This window comes from Salvelinus sp. IW2-2015, linkage group LG2 (assembly GCF_002910315.2).
Source record: "Salvelinus sp. IW2-2015 linkage group LG2, ASM291031v2, whole genome shotgun sequence".
NCBI lineage: Eukaryota > Metazoa > Chordata > Actinopteri > Salmoniformes > Salmonidae > Salvelinus > Salvelinus sp. IW2-2015.
The window spans coordinates 3541629-3563403 of NC_036839.1; the positions used below are offsets into that span (position 1 = coordinate 3541629).

At 39.0% G+C, this 21775-nt stretch overlaps 1 protein-coding gene across 2 annotated transcripts; it reads right to left on the reverse strand.

Annotated features, from left to right (window-relative positions):
• Nucleotides 1-1499: 1499 nt before the first annotated feature.
• Nucleotides 1500-16356, reverse strand: shox (shox homeobox). Of its 2 annotated transcripts, none has more exons than XM_024000659.2 (6): nt 15977-16356; nt 14116-14324; nt 7446-7503; nt 7053-7162; nt 4204-4416; nt 1500-3852 (listed from the first exon to the last, which is right to left on the reverse strand). In XM_024000659.2, exons 1-6 carry the CDS (start codon nt 16224-16226, stop codon nt 3763-3765), a joined length of 930 nt encoding a protein of 309 aa, XP_023856427.1. In that variant the 5' UTR covers nt 16227-16356; the 3' UTR covers nt 1500-3762. The 2 variants fall into 2 exon arrangements, with proteins under 2 accessions (XP_023856427.1, XP_023856436.1); XM_024000668.2 differs by having other exon boundaries at nt 7053-7141; nt 15977-16354.
• Between the last annotated feature and the right edge of the window lie 5419 nt (nt 16357-21775).

Genomic DNA, 21775 nt, shown 5'->3' on the forward strand with positions numbered 1-21775 from the left:
AACATTTCCATGTTATCACATTATTTGTGTAATAAATGACAATATCATTACATGGTTTGTGCGATGAATAAGATGAGATAAGCCAAATATTTGCATTGAAATATATAATTTTAAGCTACAAAACCCCCTGAAATTTTTGACAGTTTTCTCCTCACTGCGAAGATAAAAAATGTCGACCTAGTCGTAAGATGTTAGTTCTGATATGGTTTTCACTGCCATTGGCACCAGATANTTGACAGTTTTCTCCTCACTGCGAAGATAAAAAATGTCGACCTAGTCGTAAGATGTTAGTTCTGATATGGTTTTCACTGCCATTGGCACCAGATACATGTATAAGTATTAGCCAACAAAGCAAACTAAACCCGAAACAAAACAAACTGGGCAGAAAGACGATGTTTGATCCATGGGAGAACATAGTGACTTCAGCACTTTACCTCAATTGTTTTCAGCTGAGGTTTCACTGGGTGGTTGATTCTCTTGAGTTCTTAGAGCCAAACGAACAGCAATGAAACAAGATTAACTAAAAAATMTTAAGTAATGGTCCCTATAATTTCAAAGCATTTTTCAGCAAAAGATGGGTAAAAAGGGTGCGTAAACAGCGTTTCCATGAGTTTACCTTCCACTAKACCACTGGTAGCATATCAGGAACTATGTTTCGCTGTCTTGCATGTTGAGCRTATCTACACTAAGCTGTCTCAATTCATGTCACTGCAACTGCACTGTCAAGCCACAGAGAGCACGAACAGCCCAGTCCATCCGATCACAGTTGTGTGTGTGATGTTCTCAAGAGGTGATCAAAAACTATTGCACYTGACCCCTGAGCACTTGACCCCTCACAGGGTAGCTAGCATAGAGCGCAGCTATGGCTAAAAGCTCCGGGCCTCGCATTTTCAGAGTTCCATCTCTTGCGGAACTTGACGCCCCTGGCACAGTGAGAAAGCTTGTGAACATTTTCTGTGAGGGGAATATTTGCTACAAGCTGTTTCAGACAGAGTTTGGATAACTTCAATTTCAAATCAGGGTACTCAAATACGTGTTAAAACATTTCATGTGGGCACCCCCGTGAATGTTGACAATAGTATTGTTGGGCCATTCCACTGGTTTCAGAGCGCACAATCAATAAATGATTCACAAATACTTGAAGTAGGTCACAATATTTGAAGAAGCCAATCATGGTTTACAATTAGTTAGATTCATTTGTTTATATTTTGACATGTACATCTCAAAAGCTTAATGCTAACAGTACAGTACAAGGGAAGGGCATCAGTGGACCATCCCGTTGTAATACCCTCTAATAAAATTGTTTAAACGAAACACAACTTCAACATGGTTTTCACTTTAGATACTCCCTCCCTCAACACACACACACACACACACACACACACACACACACACACACCTGTCTCTTATACACATCTAGATGTGTATAAGAGACAGACCTAGACATTAGACCCCCCCACACACACAAACACATACACACTCCCTACCCGTGTATTATTATTTTATTTGTGACTTGTGGCCAACATAAACAGCTTTAACATGTTGACGAAGCAGCCATGGCTCATTGCTGGTTGATGGATGGCTGTGTGTGCCTAGCTAATTATTAGTACACATAAAAGGATGCTGTTATTTTCAGACCTGGCCCAGCAGGCCCCTGCCTGAGAGGTCAGTGAGTAAATACAGGCCGATCAGTCTGCGATTATATCACTCAAACTTGATGTATGTACAAATTAAATGTGCAGAAACCTTATAGGGTGTACGAGCACAACATCCTTGCTCTTGCTCCAGTTAGAGATAGTACTGAGATGGAAGCTGAAAATGTAAGATTCTCTGTCATTTGAACAGAGGGCTTTATACATGTTCGGTTCCAGATTTGGGGCCATGATGCTGGCGTACATCTGGATTTCATAGCGGCTCAATTTTCTCCGCTGGCGTGGGGTAAGATTGGGATCTGATGAGCTCTGAGGGCTGACATGGAAACTGCGTACATGTCAGAGCTGGAATGATATTGATATTGATTGGTAGGTTCAACCTGAGACAACCCCTGAGCATCGGCTGTAACCTGTCACGATGGGCATACAGCATTAATCTACATCAGCTCGTAAAGTACCTGGCTATTGCTTCAAGTAAGGGGATCTGGCATACAATTCTCTGTTAATGAGTACTACGGTAATCACTTCCGGAATGTTTTGATGACGATAATCATGTTTTGATTTAAAGCCTCTTGCTGTATGATTATAAGTCACTCAATATATAAGAATCGAATAAATGACTAAAAAGTAAAAATGCTAAATGTAACCGTTCTATGGCCCAAAATCCCCCACAGAGATCTGTTTCTCAATGACACAAAAAAATACCCTTTGAATTTACAAGTGTTCAACATTTTATCCTAGCTGGTAGGCATTATTTATCTAGGTTGTATCTTGTTATCTTACTATGGAATTGCAACTTAAACATAAAACGTTTAATATGTACAGGCCTAAAGCAACACTGCCATGGCTTTGTTGTTCCTATAACATATATTGTAAAATTTGTTAGAATCTTTGGTGGAATGTAACATAAATTCTTTGTCCCATATCAATTATGATAAATTATTTCAGATCCTAGCTTTTCAATTGTTAATTTCTGCAGCATGAAACACATGTGCTCATGTCTACCTCAACAGGCTATTATAGTGTTCTGGTGTTTACAAAACGACATTTGAAAACCATTGAATCTCTGGAGTTATGGCACACGATTGAGGATGAGTTCGCAACATACTACAATGCTTTAGGAAAAACAGATTTGTTTGGCAAAGAAATTAGACACACCGATTTGATCAGTGCATTAAATAAATGACTGAAAATCATTTGTTTAAAATGAACAATTAACAATTTGTTTATTATTTTTAAACTTTTTCATATTTACAGTATTGCACTTAAAACTGCACAAAAGTGCATTTCAGTTGAACTGATGCTTCCTTCATGTTTTAAAAATTACAAAAAAATTGCAGTTATACCCTTTATCCTTCGAAAACGTTTCGTGAACGTCTCTTTTTGAAGACATGATAAAAAACAAATTGGTTCCTATTCCCGCCTCGTTTAGTGAAGTAGTATCTTCTAGTAGTGCCATTTGTAAACGCCAACATACAAAACCTGAAGTGCAAAGAATATCTTCACTTCTATTCCTACGAAATAGCACTATAAACAGAAAGAAAGAAGGCTAGCGAGAGAGAACAATGTGAGGAGAAAAGCTAAAAAAACATTTGGACTCGGACACATTCCTGGCAACACATATCTTAGTCCTCCGAAAGCAGAAAAAAAAAGGGATTCGAATCGCTTCTTCCTGTCAGTCAAAAGTTTAAAGGAAATCAAACGCAAATGACCGTTGACCTTGTGGATGAGGGTATAGAGGGCGGTTTGAATGGCAGTGATACAACAGAGTTGGGGCGTTAGGTCAGATACAACATGAAGGCCAGGCTCCATGATAGTCCTGCAATCAAACTCATGCACTGGGCAGCGGCAGGAAACAATACAGTGGCCATTTCTTATCTCTTTTTTTGTTTTTTTGTGTATAAAGTTTAGAGCGGGTCCGATGCCTTGTGTTGCTAGTGTCTTTTCTCACACATGCAACAGTCTGTAAAGTCAACGTGACGGCATCGGATTCAGTGACGCTCTAGTATTTGGCCCTGCGTGCTTGCTTTGACAGTTTGCTTCATTCTAAAGTCTCCTGGTCTGGTCTGGCCTGGTTTAGCCTGGCCCTGGCCTGGCCCTGTCCCTCAGCTCAGACAGACATCCACATGTGTTTGTATGGTCCTGGACTTGTGATGTGTGCCTGGAGTGGACTGAGCCACTGGCCCCGCAGAAGTCCTGCCTGTTGGGCAAAAAGTAAAAGGAGATTTCATTGGTATTTAATTACCGTTCTCTCTACAAGTGGTTGTTTTGTGACAATTTTCTCGCTCCATCCTCCATCTTCCACCGCCTCCTCCTCCTCTTCCTCTCTACCCCTCTCTTTACCTGTGTCTTTCTTTTTCTCTCTCTCTGTCTCTCTCTTACATTCTCCCTCTCAATGTTTTTATTTAAAAAAAATMGTTTAAGCTGTAAGTGTCAGACCCGATCACAGGGCTCAGTCTTGTATGAGAAGCAGGTGATTATGAGGGCGTGGGGCGAGCGGAGGGGAAACCCGGTGGGGTCAGAGACCCAGCGCCTCGGCATGTTTTCTTGCCTTGAGTCGGAGATCGGCGATGCTAGAGTTCTTGCTGTTGCTCTTGGCAGCCGCGGCCACGGCCGCCGCTGCAGAGGCTGAGTCCGCGAGAGAGGCGATTGGTAGTCCAAAGGGCGGGGGCGGGAACATCAGGTAGGGTGCATGCGCCGCCAGGTGAGGGTGCAGGTGATGGTGGGAGTGAGCCACGCCCTCCAACTGGAGCTGGGCCTGAACCTGCAGGACAACCAAAAACAAACCCTAGGTTAGTGAGTCCTTCCCAGCCCTTCAGGCTGTGTGTATGTGAGGAGAGCTGAAGGTTTAGGTTACACAGTTTGACACTATTAAATTCTCCTTCAAGTTCTACCCCCTCGAAGCTGTTGCTTACTTTGTGTTTTCTAAGAGAATAGTTAGGAAGTGCACTCAAGAGTCCTTTTTTCATCTCAGCTATTCTTAAAGTTAATGAATCATACATAACTTCAGACACAATGTCCAATTTCACAGCCTGGAATCAAAGTTTCTCTAAGACCCTGCACAGATTTGTCTAATTCACTGAGAACTCCCTCATAACCTTGGAAATATGCAATGTCCTGTTATCCTGATTATGGATTCAACTGCATAAATAAACAATTTTGCACCCCAACAACATTCACGTATTTAGAATTATAAATATGTATCCATAAATATTCCTGAGCAAAGGGAAAGTGAGTCATAAGGAGCATAGAATATCAGTTCTCATTCTTGGCATATCTTTTGAGAAGTAGGTGAAAATTACACATCCCTGGACTTCAGAGGGAGAGCTACGTTGCCTCTTGCCATTTCTCATGTGTTTCAAACTCCACAGAAAACAGAGAAGTGGATTGCCTTTTGCTTTCTCATCCAACCCAAATAAAACTTAATTTAAGCAACGTGTGGCAAACATTTTAAGAGAGAGCGAGCTGTCTTTACCAATTTTTCATTTTGGAAAATCATTGAAATTAAAGTTGTTTAACTGCAAGAGAGAATTAATGTAAAACCCCAAATATGCTTTCTTGGACGTTATTTCATTGCATACTGCTGACCAGTATTTGTACTCTCACTGCATTGCAGTAACAGGACCCACAGACACGAGGCAGTGCATAAATACCCAGTAGGTTTCTTTTCCTTGGTTACCAAGTGGCACTGTTACCAAACACTCAAAAAAGAGGCCCGATTCCAGATGCATGGATACTAACTTTTCATAAGGCATGGCTAACATTCAAACAAAGGGCCTTGTTCCAAATGTATCAGTACAGACTGTCTGTCAAACACAGAAGGGACCCCCTCTTTCAGAYGGGATCTCTTAGCGTGTTGTAAAGTTTGCTCAACGGATCAGTGAAATGGAACAGGGCATGAGCCGCTACGGAACGCTTCAGATGCCATATCTTAATTTGACCATCTTGTTGTTGAAGGAATTTTCCTGCACAGCAAGAAATGCAAACTTGTAGTGTATTCCAGTTTTTTTCATTGATATCCAATTGGTAGTTACAGTCTTGTCCCATCACTGCAACTCCCGTACGGACTCAGGAGAGGCAAATCAAGAGCCATGCGTCCTGCGTCCACGACCCTGCCAAGCTACACTGCTTTTTGACACACTGCTCACTTAACCCGGAAGCCAGCCGCACCAATGTCTCAGAGGAAACACCTTAGACCGCTGTGCCACTCGGGAAGCCCTTGTCTATTCGCGGTTAAAAAAAGGCTTTTAAAGTTTTCAATTTCCACTTTTACATTTCAGACTTGCTTACGTCATGCTTCACTTTTCTGCTTTCAAGTTTACTCTTTTTTTTTACTGAATCCATGGCATTATTTAGAATGCATAATACAGAAGCTTATGAAACTTAAGAAATAATGCACGAGGGGGTGTGGRATATGGCCAATGTACCACGGCTAAGGGCTGTTCTTAAGCTGGACACAATGCGGAGTGCCTGGATACAGCCCTTAGCAGTGGTATATTGGCCATATACCACAAACCTCCTCGTGCCTTATTGCTTAAATATAAGCTTCTGCTAATCAGCATTCAGGGCTCTAACGACCCAGGATATATTTATTTTGTCATAAAGTTTAATTTTAACGATAACATTCACCTAGATACTAATTTGGTAAAAGCTACAGGCCTTTAAAAGGAAATAATTAAACAACCATGTCTCTATCACTAACAAATACAGTCATGGGTGGTAACCCTGGATTGCTGTCTGTCTCAGGCCTGGTAGAGGTAGTGCTTCTCTCTCAGTACACAGGCCTCATGCCTCCCTCCCTGCAAACGCAGCTCACCATCAATATCCATCAGAGCCCTCTCCAGTCTCTGCTTTCATCATCTCTTGTATGTGCCCCCGTTGCCGCGGTGTTCGCTTAATTAGAGCCAAGCTTTTCACAGGGGAGGGGTGGACAACGCAGTGGCCAGGCCGCAAAAACAGACACCGCCAGATCAAATTACTCTCCAACACACATGCACAAACACACCACTCTCAACACACCCCAAAGGTGAAAGGTGTTCTGGGGTTGACTTGAATTGTGCACACTCACACACCGCCCCCCCCCCCAGCTCCATAGAATTCCCAATTGCCACCCTAACCTTTGTAAACTGCAACCTATCTCTCTCAATTCAGAGATGATTGAGAAGTGTGGTTGTTTATATTTTGAGGCTCAATATCAACTACACGTTCTAATGGATTAAATAGGGGGGAAAGTAGTGMGAATTTGTATGACTGCATCAAACCTTTCAACCATGCTAACACATTTAGAAACTACAGCTTTTCGTCAGTTAACGGATGTTAAATATTGACGTTTGCTCGTGTACAATCACTCATGCATGCATTTTCTGAGTAAATAATAATGAAAAATAGAAAAGAAAGCACCTGTTGAAAAGGCATCCGTAGAGCTCCCATGTTGACGTATGGCGCTACTCTGCAGGCATCCAGATGACTGGCAGTGCCCAGAATGACACCTGGAAAGTAGGAAGAAGTGTCTGTCAGACAGTGAGATAGTTATGTTTGATTATAAGGCAGGCTGAAATGGTTGGTCAAAGTTTACAAGATTCACATTTTTCATTTTGCACTTGATAATATAATAATTTAACATAAAAAAGTACATGCGCGCATAATTATTGTAGGTAATGCACGGAATATAGCAAGCTTTTACATGACACTGAATTATGTGGAATAAACATMTGCAAGTGTAAAAGTACAAGCTTAATAATCATCACAACATAAATCATTTAACAAATAGATGGATAGTAAAATAGAATTTACCTTTATGCATCTGYTTTTCTTGTTTTCGACATTTTGCTCTTCTGTTTTGAAACCAAACCTGGAAACCAAAATGTAAGCAGTGAATACACAGCAAAATCAATGGTATACATTTAACTGTACCTTAATTTCAGTGAACATTTGAGTCCCACTGTACTGGTGTTAAAATAAGACTTTTGAAAGTGTTAAAGATTTAACTCCGTTTCAGTGTTCCCCATTTAACTTGGAATGTGTCAAATGTACATGTCCACTATTTTCAGTGAACATATGAGTCCCACTGAACTGGTGTTAAAATAACACTTTAGAAAGTGTTAAAGATTTAACTTGCAGTGTTCCCCATTCTACTCTTAAAGTGTTCAAATGAACATGATTGTGGTGTTTGCATAGTTCTACTGTGGAGAGATATGCAGTGTAAAACAACACCTGATTTAGAGTAAACTGGACTCACTTTGCTTAGTGCCAACACTGTTACTCTTTCTCAGTGTAAGAAATTAACAACTGTAGTGTTACAGTAAATCGTTTTSAGGTGTTGTTTTAACARTGTGCGGTGTAAAGCCTAATTTGCATATTTCCCATGGTGCCTTTTCTTTTCGAGTGAATMTTATACTTAAGTTCCATGACTGTATTTGTTAGTGACAGAGACATGGCTATCTAATTATATCCATTTAAAGGCCTGTGCCTTTCACCAAGTGAGTACCGAGGCAAATGTCATTATTAAATTATAACTCTATGAAAATGCATACAGTACCAGTCAAAAGTTTYGACACACCTACTCWTTCCAATTTTCTTTATTTTTACTATTTTATACATTGTAGAATAATATTGAAGACATCAAAACTATGAAATAACACATATGTAATAATGTAGTAACCAAAATAAGTGTTAAACAAATCAAAATACATTACATATTTTAGAATCTTCAAAGTAGCCACTCTTTGCCTTGATGACAGCTTTGCACACTGTTGAAAATAGTAAAAATAAAGAAAAACCTTGAATAAGTAGGTGTGTCCAAACGTTTGACTGGTACTGTATATCATAAGGCCTTACTTTGATGGCCTAATTTTACCCTAACACAATGGTGTTAGGAAGCTCCTGGTTTACAGGCCACATCAGGCCCTGCAAGTCACATAACACCGGCTTGCAAAGTGATGTGTAAAACCTATTGGAATCCAGGCAGAGTTAGGCTATCCAACAGTTAAAATTTTGATTAATCTGCACCCTGCTTTCAGAATGACTGTCAGGGTTAGGAAAGTTGATAAGAAGACTACCTAAACCATTTAAACTGGAACAACCATTTCAGTAACAGGTGCATTAAATCTGACTGATTGYATTAGTTTAGATACATTTGTTATTTATCTTTGTGRAGCATAAGATTAATCAATCAATGTATATTGAAAAACACAGATATTTAAAACAATCTTAAATAATCTACCTGAATTAGAGAATGCACAGCAAATTTTATTTTAATGATAACATATTTGCTTAGGCCACAGGACTCTGCCTCTGTCACTAAAAAATACTGCAATATGTGGTTTTCACTCCAAAGGCAAGGCACTTTGGGAAATATGAAAATTAGGCTTTACACTAAGCAGTGTGCTAATTTAACACTGAAACATGTGGACCCATATACAGTAGACACTGTCAGTGTTGATTTAACATTGGATAATTTGCTGTGTACAAAATATCGACAGACAATGTATAGCCTAACAATAATGTCGACACTAAAATATATGTATGCCTAGTGCTAAACAAACGGTGCCAAAAAGGTCACTGTTACTCTGTGTAATCCAACTACGCCCCATTGCTCCCCAGGTTGCAGAAGCAGCATAGCCTATTGTTAACTATCATCAACCTAATTTCCCTCCATTAATCCATTATCTCCTCTCCCCTTCGACCCCAGTTATGATTATCATTTACAGTAGCCAGATTCGCGATTAGATGACCACAAAGGGCGCTGTCTAATTATTCATGGTGCCGCAGCCATTTTACACAAGTGAACATCATTAAAGGCGTGTGGATTGGACTGCAATAATACGTTTGTCGATAAGGTATGCATTATTGACTTTTCCTGCCCACAGATGATTAAATAAGAACGTGTTCTTAACTAACTTGCCTAGTTACATAAAGGTTAAATAAAACTTAAATAAATAAACCTCAATCTGTCCCTACATTGCATATTGCAAACAAATGTTTGTTTAATGTTGTGTTTAGAAGATAGTAATTTAGGATTAAGCTAGTAAGGCCTATTATTAGCCTGTTTCCTATTCGTATTATTATTATAGGCTATGGCTATATCATTATTCTTATACTGCTAATTATACTATTTGATTGTTTTAGGCTTGGCTATATCACGAGGTGTATTTAATTAGTCTACTTTTTAATCACTGCTGTTTTTGTTCCTCAAAGGTCTATATTAACACAACAACTACAAATAAATCAAAAAGTATACAGCTCAGGATCAATTCCAATTAGCCTACGTACCAGAATGATAATCAAAGTGAACTACACTGGTTGCGACAGTAATTTCATCATTAAGGACCACTCAATGATGCGCTTCACAAACACCCTAATTTCATTTCCTTTGGATTTTTATTAGAGACAGTGAATAATGACATTTAATTTAGCTCTGCACCAGACACCTAAATATATTAGTCGTAGGGRTAATCAGATTACTCCACGCTCCTCACCAAGCTCTCATAACTTTTCATTAGATTCCCGACAGCTGCGCGCGGCGTGGGGCTTCTGTTTCGACACCTAAGTGCAGGTACTATACCCTTCTATCTACCACATTCCTGCCGTACAATTTTCTTCCGATTCATTTGGGCATTCAAATCGAAAACCTGTCCCTTAGCCATGAACAGGAGAGGCTGCGACGTAGTTTTTAAAGGTGTGTGGTTTTGGGCCTAACGGCCGATTTCAGTCCATTAAATAGCCCGTTGTGTTGATAGTGTGTGTTATTGTTGTAAATATTTCTCCCATTGCGTTTTAGCAGGTACGGCTAAATGTTGTCATATCCTGTTAACCAGAATTTTATTTAGGCCATTTACAATTACATGTTTGTTTTATGTTGCGCTTGCAAGCTGTTACTGGGTGTAGACTTATAATATTACTTATCCCTCCGATTAGATCTCAGAACATGAGGTGTCCCACCGACTGAGTTTCAGCAGAATTGAATTAGCCTATTTCTAATCAATTTTTAAGGGAACAGTATATCAAGCCAATGCCAGATATTACAAAGACAACGCGGGAGGAAAGGAGGTGACTTGACATATAGCCTACACGGGTGTCCCCTAAGCACTCGTACAATCTCTTCATACATTTTAATGATGTGGTAAGATATTTCCGAAGCACATAATTATTGTTATACATTTTTTTTATGTAACCTTTATTTAACTACATAAGCAACTTTTCTTCTACAATAATATGCCAGGAGATAGGAGACAGGTTTAAATTCACCCAATGCCACTTTGAGCAACTATGATGTGGCAACGGCTGTAGGTGTAATTGTATTTGCTTTAAAGCAACAGTATTTTGGTAGGTCTAATATATAAAAAATAGGCCATTGTTATCATGACATGCATTTGCTTGATAATTTATTCAAGGCAAAATAAATAAATACAAGTTTAACAGTAACCAGTACAGTATTATTATTGTTAGTAGTAGTATTCATATTGTTATTATTATTGCACTATTATTGGTCTGTTATTGTACTTGATACCATCCATGAGAAGTATTTGCCAGAAATGTAATTTAGAAACATTGCCAAACTAATTTCACCGAGGTCGTGAGGTCAATCTGTGTAATAAACTCATGGGGCTTTCCACAATATCGAGACAGTTACATCCAGACAGTTTGCTGTATCTTATATCGCATGATATGTTTGTCTCGTTGCATCTGGTGTGTGTAGATTACATCTCGGTATAACTGGGCCTCAAGAGAACAGGCAGGGCTAACCAAAAATAATATTAGGCCTATAGTTTATGAAATTAAGCATAACCAGTGACAATTGCAAGTGGGTGAATCATTTATATAAAAACACAAACCTCAGCGCGATCTTATTTATAGATCTGAATATGCATTGTCTTTAAAGTACACCGGAAACGATTATCCTAACGTGTTTATCTCACGAAATTTAAGGAAATGAAAATAACTTTAAAGAAATATTTTTTTTAATAGTAATAGGCTGTTTCAGAATTAACATACCCCAAACCTGACAGGTTAACAATTTGATTTATTTAATTATGAAATCAATGTGAAGTAACAGCTTCGAAAAAGATTTCACCTTTACCAATATGACAACATACATTGTATAAGTAAGTCTAAGTGTATCTAAACATTCGATTTTTTTTATAGCCACATAGTTTTTAAATTGTATGCTTATCAATATGGTTTGCAGTAGGCTGTTGCATTGCAAACCCATAAGTGTTGGCCGTATAGCCTTCTGCAACGTGTTTAATTTGTGACCATACATCATTCCTGCTCTAGATTCAAATATATCTTTAAGAGATGTCTCCCACACAACATACACCCCTCTGAGTAGTACAGTGTAAAGACATTTGGCTCTTCCACACCACATGTCCATGCAATAATTAATGCAATGATTTACAAATGTGTGGATATTTTACAGTCTTTAATTTTACCTTTTGGCCAGTAAACCACACGTTTTTCTCTGTTAGCAAAATTCAAAATTAAAGGCTGTACAATGTCCACACATTTGTGAATCATTGCATTAATTAAGTGTGCAACATGATGTGGTTTAGATGAGAAGCTCCTGTATAGTTTGAATTGGATTTACGTTATGCTGATAGCTGCACTCACACATGACGCACGAATTTGCCTTTGGCCACACCACAACTAAGGCTAGTGTAAACAGAAAAGTTGCAAATCTGATGTTGAAGAGAGATAGCTCTCACTAGACATATTTTACTCATGTAAATCCACTCTTATTTTGAAACACGAATTACAGTAGACCTGATTTTCTTGACTCGCCCCCTTATAACCACATGCCACTGTCTCTGGACGTCTCAATCTGGCAAACTCTCACACATTTTTTRCCTAACATGTTCAGAGCCTCGTTTCCCAGTTACCATGTCATTTAAGCATTATGACGATCGTACCAGATGCATCGTTATTTGCGAGCCAACGTTTTAAGTGGTTCTCAAAGAAGCACGTAGAACGTTCGCTAAAGGCGTCGTTAGACCATGTGTAGATACTGATAGGATCGAAAGAAAAGTATCGCTCGCATCAGTTTACCTTTAACTTTATAATTATTGATGACGGGTCAGCTCCTAGAGAGTTACTGTATTACCACCTATGGATGTAAATAGGCTATTGAGGCGACTTATTATGCTTACCCAATAATAATGTACGAAATCACAAGATTGGGTTCATCATTGCGCACATGTTGTCACACATCGCGAAACACACTGAGGAAAGAATTACAACCTGTAGCCCAGTCGCCAAATGTTAACACAAAATTGACTGAACATTAAATTGATTTCATGTTCCTTAAACAGCAGGAAGTATATTGTACACTCGACTTTCTTGCCAGTTCTTGACTATGGTAACACCATTTACCAGAATGAAGCCGCCACGAGGCTACTCTTAAACCTTTGGATGCCGTCTAGCATAGCATCCTTCGTTTTATCACAAGTGACAGTTTTAATACTCATCACTGCATCCTGTATCAAAAGGTTGGCTGGTCCTCATTAAAGTCACGTAGACCACTTCACTAATCCTTTTTTTTTTGTTTAAAAAGCTCTACTACACAAGCTTCTGACGTACATAACTTCGTTGTTGAAGTATAAAAACATGTTACCACCCCGTTCACAGGGTTGGTTAACTCTTGAGGTTCCTCGGGTCTCGATCAAATAAGATACATCTGCTTTTCGATTTAATGCAACTCACCGCTGGAACAATTTAGAAAACCCATTACAATTGGATGTTCTGGTGCCGCTCGGGCAATTGAATATGTTGATTGGGGACCTAGTAGTTTAGGAATGAATGTAACTGTTTTTCTTACATTTTGTGTTGTGTTGTATTTTGAATTTACATTGTATTGTTTGCTGTTTTGTTTCATATTATATTTTGTTGTTGTGTTGAGACTCGATGTTTTTTTCTCCTGAATAAATAAATAACACCAAATGTAATTAGGCCTAGCCTATTTGGGCCCATGTAGCCTAACTTTTAATGCAGTCATCTCGATTTTCATTTGAAGCATCATTTTATCAAATTGTAACAATTGCAAATCATTTGGCAACTTTGTAGGCTATTTGTAGTTAACTTTGTTCAGAAGTTAGCGGCATTCACAGTCAGACGGATAGCCTAAACATCTTGATTCGGTGTCAAACGAAGATCTTCTGTGAACAAAGTGACATGGAAGGGCAAAAAAGCATCTAAGAAGGTAAGAATGTTCTAAAAATTATCTTAACCCTACGTAGGCTCTGTGAAACGAGGCCTACAACAATCAGTTCTTTGAAACGAGGCCTACAACAATCCTTTAGGCTTTCGGCTCAAAAGCGCAACCTTTTTTGACCACATTTTTTTTGTACAAAACGTTGATGAAAATGAGGAACAGACCTAGATCTATGTTTTTGTCCAAAAGCGTATACCTTTATCCCTGCAGGTTTATAGTTATGGTTTTCACTTTCAGTTGATGGAGACCGGGTGTTACCTGTACTCTTGCCTCTGACAGTCCCAGCCTCTGGCTCAGCTCTTCCCGCATGAAGGCGTCGGGGTAGTGAGTCTCGTCGAACAGGCGCTCCAGCTCGTTGAGCTGTTCCAGGGTAAAGTTTGTCCTGCTCCGCCGCTGCTTCAGTTTGCTCTGTGCGTCCTCGTCCTCCGACTTCACGTCCTCCTTTTTCTCTTTACACTCATATATCCCTGCATGAACACACGTTTTAAAATACAGTACACCTCTAGATTAAACATAACAAACGCTTACACCTGCAACTACAACTCACTCACACACACACACACACACACACACACACACACACACACACACACACACACACACACACACACAGTGTGTAGCGTACATTTACTTGGTGGGATATATAGTATGTGTTATGGTAGCCAGCAAGAGAAAGAGAACATTTTTCAGAAGCTCGATCTCCATTGGTCAAAATATAATTTACAAATGTATTTAGAAATAAATGACCAAAATGCAGGCTATATTATATTGAACATGATTCACACACATTATGATATCCTCGATCATAAAAGCATGTAACGTTCAGGTCTAATTATAATTTCCTCAATGGCATTTAACAGACTGCACATGGCACCTTTATTGGCAGGAATGCCCTGCCGAAAACGCAACAATATTCACTATCTAAAACTGAGCATGGCTATACCCAACACCAACCATTATATGCTATTATTTAATGTGATTGTGGTCATTGTTGTGGTCATTGTTTTACAGTAAATTGTGAATTATATATATTTTTTAATGATTATATATATTTTTTCTTCTAGATTGAAAGAAAGTTATTCCTCGAGTTTGTAACCTATTCGCCTAATTGTCGTGAAATATTTAGGCCTATCTATCATACAAAAACCATTTCCATGGCAGTTAAACTTATTAACCTGATAAATAACTTAACGTAGGGTGTATAAAAGTCTATAAATCTGAATATTTGACAAGATTTCACAAGTTAATAGTTTTTACTTAAAAGACAGTTATGTTCAGATAGTTATTGATGACAGGTTATAAACATATTATTACCGGGGCTAAAGTCTTGYTATATCATTATTTCTATCATCACCATATTTTGCCTGTAACAACTGTTTTTCATCATTATAGACGGACCTATAGACAGACCAATTGTGTGCTATACAAAAAGGTAGTGGAGAACTTACATCCAAACACTGATAGGCCTATTACAGTGCAAGAGCATGCATCCAACCTCGAGGTGCACGGGCTAATGTTGTGTAAGAAATTATTTGTAGGTCTATATGTGTTAAGTCATGTAAATTAAAGCAAGAAGCACTTCATATAGGTGAACAGTCAAAATAAAAATGTCTGGTCCATTGAACGAGAGTTTAAAATGTAAAGTATTAGGCTACTGGATCCTGACTGGCAGAAGGGAAAGTATCACTCCTATTCATTGTGCAGTGGAAACATTGCTGAGGCCTATTATGAATCTCATCGCCATCAATACGTGATTATTCATCGATATGATTTGCTATTTAATATGCTACAATGATCGACAGCAGTGAGATAATATTGATATTATTGATATTATATAGGTTACATTCGTAGTAGGCTATTACATGCAAAATACGCTATAATAAAGAAAAGTGTTTCAAAGAATCTACAAATTACTACGACCTGTGTTTACGAGATACTTTCAACAATAACTGCAGTAATCGAAATGTTTTCGTTACAGTTTTGAGCTTGTCAATGTTTTGGCCACAAAACGTTTACAATCGATGTCAGTTATTGTCAAAACCAAGGGCTTGGTCCGTGGAAGAATGCGATGCATCTCAGCCATTCACGCCACAACTCGACCGGGTGGATAAAAACGTACCTTCTGTGGCCCTCGAAACGTTAAACTCCTTGAGTTTTTCTTTCTCTAGCTCTATGTGCTCCTTGAACAGATGTACTGGGAAGTGGTTGCTGCCTTCCGTTATGTCCTGTAGACTTGTCTCCGAGTTCCCCAGCTCCCTAGCCCGCGCCAAGCCACTCTCCAAAACTTCCCTGTACGTGATACTCTCCTTACTGCTCTCCTTGGTTTTCTGGTCGAAAGATTTCGAGACGAACGCTGTAAGTTCTTCCATGGCCGCTCAGTGGTCCTGAGCACCGAAATCCACTTTAAAATTACCTATATAACCTTAGCCGTCTGCTCGTAGAGCGCTCCGTCGTGATATCACTCCTGCTGTTATGATTGTGTTTTTGAGAGCACACTATTTATACACCGCCACCTCAGCCCAGCCCCCCATCTCTGTGTCTTGGGCAATTATGGGCTGCTCGACTTGTCTGAATTCAACTTTCAACAGCTTCTCCAGAAATCAATGCTTCGACGGAGGCGGTTAATTGAATTACGGGTCATTAAAATGCCTAAGGTGCCTTACGGCGAGAAGCGTGCGAGATCTGTAGGCCTATGTTTAATTAATTCAACGATAATTTKATTAACGTGATTATGAGATGTGAATACGGAGTGGTTGGGTTTGCTCCTCCTGGTGTTGCTATTTGTTTGAGCTGACAAGTAAGAATTAAAATCACAATAACATAAACAACACCCCACAATGATAATATAATGCATATGCTCTAACTATTGGGATATACAATTCAGTGGAAAACATTGGCAATAGATTAGTGATGCTGTATGAGCTTTCTACAATGGTGGTCCATGATTCGAGTACAATTACCCATACTTTCCCTAGGGATAATTCTATTTAGGCTATATGAAGCACAGGCTATATCATATCATTCATTTTGTTTTGCAGGCGTGAATCGTGTGACAATATTTTTAAAATAGGCTCCAGTCCACACATTTTCTGAGATTGTATTTCACTTTTAAATATTTGCAAATAAATAGCATGCCAATGATTATAAAAAATTATATAATTTTCTTAATGATAATCTAATGACAGGCAACAAATACTAGTTTGGGACGTTTTGGAGAGCAAAGAAAAATTCCATATTATTTGACTTTTGTAATGGTAATTTCGTCATAAACTATGAGTGAGTAAGCATTTACGATTACAATACATCTATTATTAGTGAAGGAAATGCATGCATAAAAAGATGATTGCCAGAAAGTCGGCTAACATTCCCCCGTCAATTTATTGGGGCTTCTACTTCCAATCCAATTCAACACATCTCAGTGACTTTACATGTCTGTTTGCTCAATCTGAAGTAGGCCTAGACATTTTGCTCATAATTCATAGTATTGAAACACCTCTGGGAGTACTAAATGTTCAACTGGATGTTTCTTAAAATACATTGATAATCAATAACATTACATGTGGTGTGAAATGTTCCCTTATTTATAACTAGGATTTTCATGGAAATAGATGTTGGCTATAATAGCTGAACATMATCTAAAACGCATGTARGGGTCCAGCTCAGAAACACAAAAGACCGAGAGAAGAGAGCTGTCCCTGGGGTTTTCTACCCGGAGAGCCCCGGTAGTGTGAAAGCGCTCAGTAAAGCCATGCTCTTTAAGTGCGTGTTTTGATATCTCTCCATTTATCACCAAACCCGTCTCACATCTCAGTGGCCGACGCGCGCAGGCAGAGGGACTTCCCCCGTGCCATGAACTGCGCCCTTTGTTGTTAATGAACGTAAATCCTCCTCACAACATACTTCGGTCTTCCGAGTCTCCATATTAAATGCTTAGACTTGTAAAGGGATGTGCGTGTGTGGTCAATAACGAAATACATCCTAATTGGTCTCACATAACCATAACACTAACTTTTTCTGCAATGGGATGAASACTCATCACAACCCATTCTTAAAATCATGACAATATTGGTTGCTATCTTCAAACATAAGCTATATCTCAGTATTAGTGAACCATTAGGCTAAGTTATACATCCTACATTTCAGTTTGTGTCGAGGGTTCAAAAGAGCCCAGCAACTAATYAAGGTGATACAGCAGGTGAAGAGGGTACCATGGCTGTTTTAGAGGTTACCAAACTCTCACTATAGGTGCTCTACAGGATAAATCATGAATGATATTAAAATTGCTTGCATTAGCCTATAACAACATAGTAATTGCAGGCCAATGTAATGAAAACAACATCATTTACGTGGGTAGTGAAATATTAATATTTAGGATAAAAGCATCGAAAGGTAATGTAATCTTGTAAATGTAATGTAAGACAACAACAACAACAACAATGTGTGACATATTTGAAAATGTGGGTCCTTTCATCTAACATGCATCTCAAACGAGGGTTTTCTCTTCATCAGCAGGATCTTAATTGTGGAACTTCAAAGTGATTCTTTTTTTCTTCTAAACGTTTGAAAATTAGTGAGTGCAGTCCCAGTTGAAGTGCAGTATCCACACGTGGAGCCAAATCAACAACAGGCTCAACGCTACCGACCAGCGCAAATCGAAGAGTGATGTTCTATACACAGGAGCACTCATGTCACCTGGTCGCCATAGTTTAGTGGCGCAACATCCTTAAAGGAGCACGAATCATATTCTCCCTTGTCTTATATCTCCCCAACATTTTCAACACCCCTCCCACCGTCTGTTCAGTACTTCTTAATAGGGTATTTTATTTCACTAGTGCCACAAAGAGTATCCAAGGCAAGTCACCTATACTGTAGCCAGCTGAAAGTTATGTGACCTATTGTACTGTAGCTGAGTAATATGACTTTCCTGATATCAAGTGTTACTTTGCCCATATGGAGTTTCAACCAAGTCTTTTAGGCCACATGTTAACCTCTATTTACTGATTCTATTTACTAGGCCTACATTATATTGTCAATGTATACAAACACGTAGGATTATTATAACTAGGGGTTCACAGCGAATTTCACTTAAACCTTCATATTCGAAGCTCACTTAAACCAGCCAGGTCACCTATGATACACCTATCTATATAWGGTCCCACAATTGACAGTGCATGTCAGAGCAAAAACCAAGCCATGAGGTCGAAGGAATTGTCCGTAGAGCTCKGAGACAMGATTGTGTCGAGGCACAGATCTGAGGAAGAATATCAAAAAATGTCTGCAGCGTTGAAGGTCCCCAAGAACACAGTGGCCATCATTCTTAAATGGAWGAAGTTTGGAACCACCAAGACRCTTCCTAGAGCTGGCCGCCTGGCCAAACTGAGCKATTGGGGAGAAGATTCTTGGTCTGGGAAGTGACCAAGAACCCAATGGACACTCTGGCAGAGCTCTAGAGTTCATCTGTGGAGATGAGATAACCTTCCAGAAGGACAACAATCTCTGCAYCACTRCARCAATCAGSCCTTTATMYRAGAYRGGCTWMACGGAAGCRACTCCTCAGTAAAAGGCACATGAGAGCCTGCTTGGAGTTTGCCAAAAGGCACGTAAAGGACTCTGACCATGAGAAACAAGATTCTCTGGTCTGATGAAACAAAGATRGAACTCTTTGGTCTGAATGCCAAGCGTCACGTCTGGAGGAAACCTGGCACCATCCCTAKGGTGAGGCATGGTGGTGGCAGRATCATRATGCTATGGGGATGTTTTTCAGCGGAAGGGACTGGGAGAATAGTTAGGATCGAGGGAAAGATGAACGGCGCAAAGTACAGAGAGATCCTTGATGAAAACCTCCAGAGTGCTCAGGACCTCAGACTGGGGCGAAGGTTCACCTTCCAACAGGATAATGACCCTAAGCACACAGCCAAGACAATGCAGGAGTGGCTTCGGSACTTGTCTCTGAATGTCCTTGAGTGGCGCAGCCAGAGCTCTGATAATAGCTGTGCAGCGACGCTCCCCATCCAACCTGACAGAGCTTGAGAGGATCTGCAGAGAAGAAAGATAGAAACTCCACAAATACACGTGTGCCAAGCTTGTAGTGTCATACGCAAGAAGAATCGAGGCTGCCAAAGTTGCTTCAGCAATGTACTGAGTAAAGGGTCTGAATACTTATGRAAATGTYTTTTATTTTTTTCAMATGCAATTTTATTWAAAAAAWYTGTTTTTGCTTTMTCATTATGGGGTATTGTGTGTAGATTGATGAGGGGYAAAAAWCWATGTAATGAATTTTAGAATAATGCTGTAAAGTAACAAAATSGGGAAAAAGTCAAGAGGTATGAATACTTTCCGAATGCACTGTACGSACAGTAGGTCTTTCCTCATGCTGAACAAATMTGCCTCAAGGACCCATAASGTTTGTCAGGATAGATTTTCCTCCCTCTTGGAACATTTTGAAAAAACCTTWAAAWWAWWWTWTRWTAATAATAAAWAAATCTTKGAAATGGACTGAAAGTCAGATTCACTCCTAACTTSTTCTTTGGACTCATCACAATAGTCCCTYAAGTGTTTGAGATAATAACGTTGATACATACAAAGATGGCCACACTATACCACTATTTGCATTTTAGCACAAACACTAATATGCTAAAATATACTGTACTAAAATTACAAAAATCTTCWTCTCATGAACCATAGGACCAAATGACACCACATTTGGAATGTAGGCCTACTGCACARGTATTAACTTAGTTTGAGCTAAGGTATTGGTAAAAAGATTGCTGAGTTTTTGTCAAATCAGATTAAACATGTCCATTTAAACCACTGTAAATCTACTCCACAGTGGCTTATTTAAACTTGTCATCGATATCATGGACGTCCCTAAGATAAACCACACTGAATTTGGTATTGATATCTCAAGAACGAGGAAACTATTATTAACAACTCATTCTTTGCATATGTAACGCAAACGCTCATAACCAACCGCAATGATCTTCTCCATATGAACAATACYCCAGATTCACTCCAAATGTTGTATTTAGACTCATTACATCAGTCTACTGGTTTTGAGAAAAAATTGTTGCTGCATTCAAACATGGCCGCACTGCACCTATAGATGCACGTTAGCACACATGCTAATGATAAAAATACAAAAAAAAAAAATATTCTCATGAACCATAAGTTAGATTGACTCCAGATTTGGTTTATAGACTAAATMAATTAGCCTCTAATGAATTTGAGAATGATTRGTTTCTGCATTCAAAGTTGGCAACGCTACCAACCTATAACACTATACAAAACTTCACATGCGTCATTCTTGGTGGTATTGAGAGATAAACATGGTAATACAATGATCACACATAAAGGAAGATAATTCATACATAATAGTGTCCTTTCTTTCTTTTTTTCCCCTTTTTTGTGTCCTATCTCTCATCCTGTGAACCCTGTTCATTTTTGCTTGCAGCTATTCTTCTTCTTCTTCTCATAATGTGAAAGTGGAATGAAGTTTTTAGAAATGTTTACAAATTAATAAAAAATTAAAAGCTGAAATGTCTCGAGTCAATAAGTATTCAACCCCTTTGTTATGGCAAGACTAAATAAGTTCAGGAGTACAAATGTGCTTCACAAGTCGCATAATAAGTTGAATGGACTAACTCTGTGCGCAATAATAGTGTTTAACATAATTTTTGAATGACTACCTCATCTCTGTAACCCACACATACAATTATCTGTAAGGTCCCTCAGTCGAGCAGTGAATTTTAAGCACAGAATCAACCACAAAGACCAGATAGATTATCCAATGCCTCGAAAAGAAGGGCACCTATTGGTAGATGGGTAAAACTATAAAAAGCAGACATTGAATATCCCTTTGAGCATGGTGAAGTTATTTATTACACTTTGGATGGTGTATCAATACACGCAATCACCACAA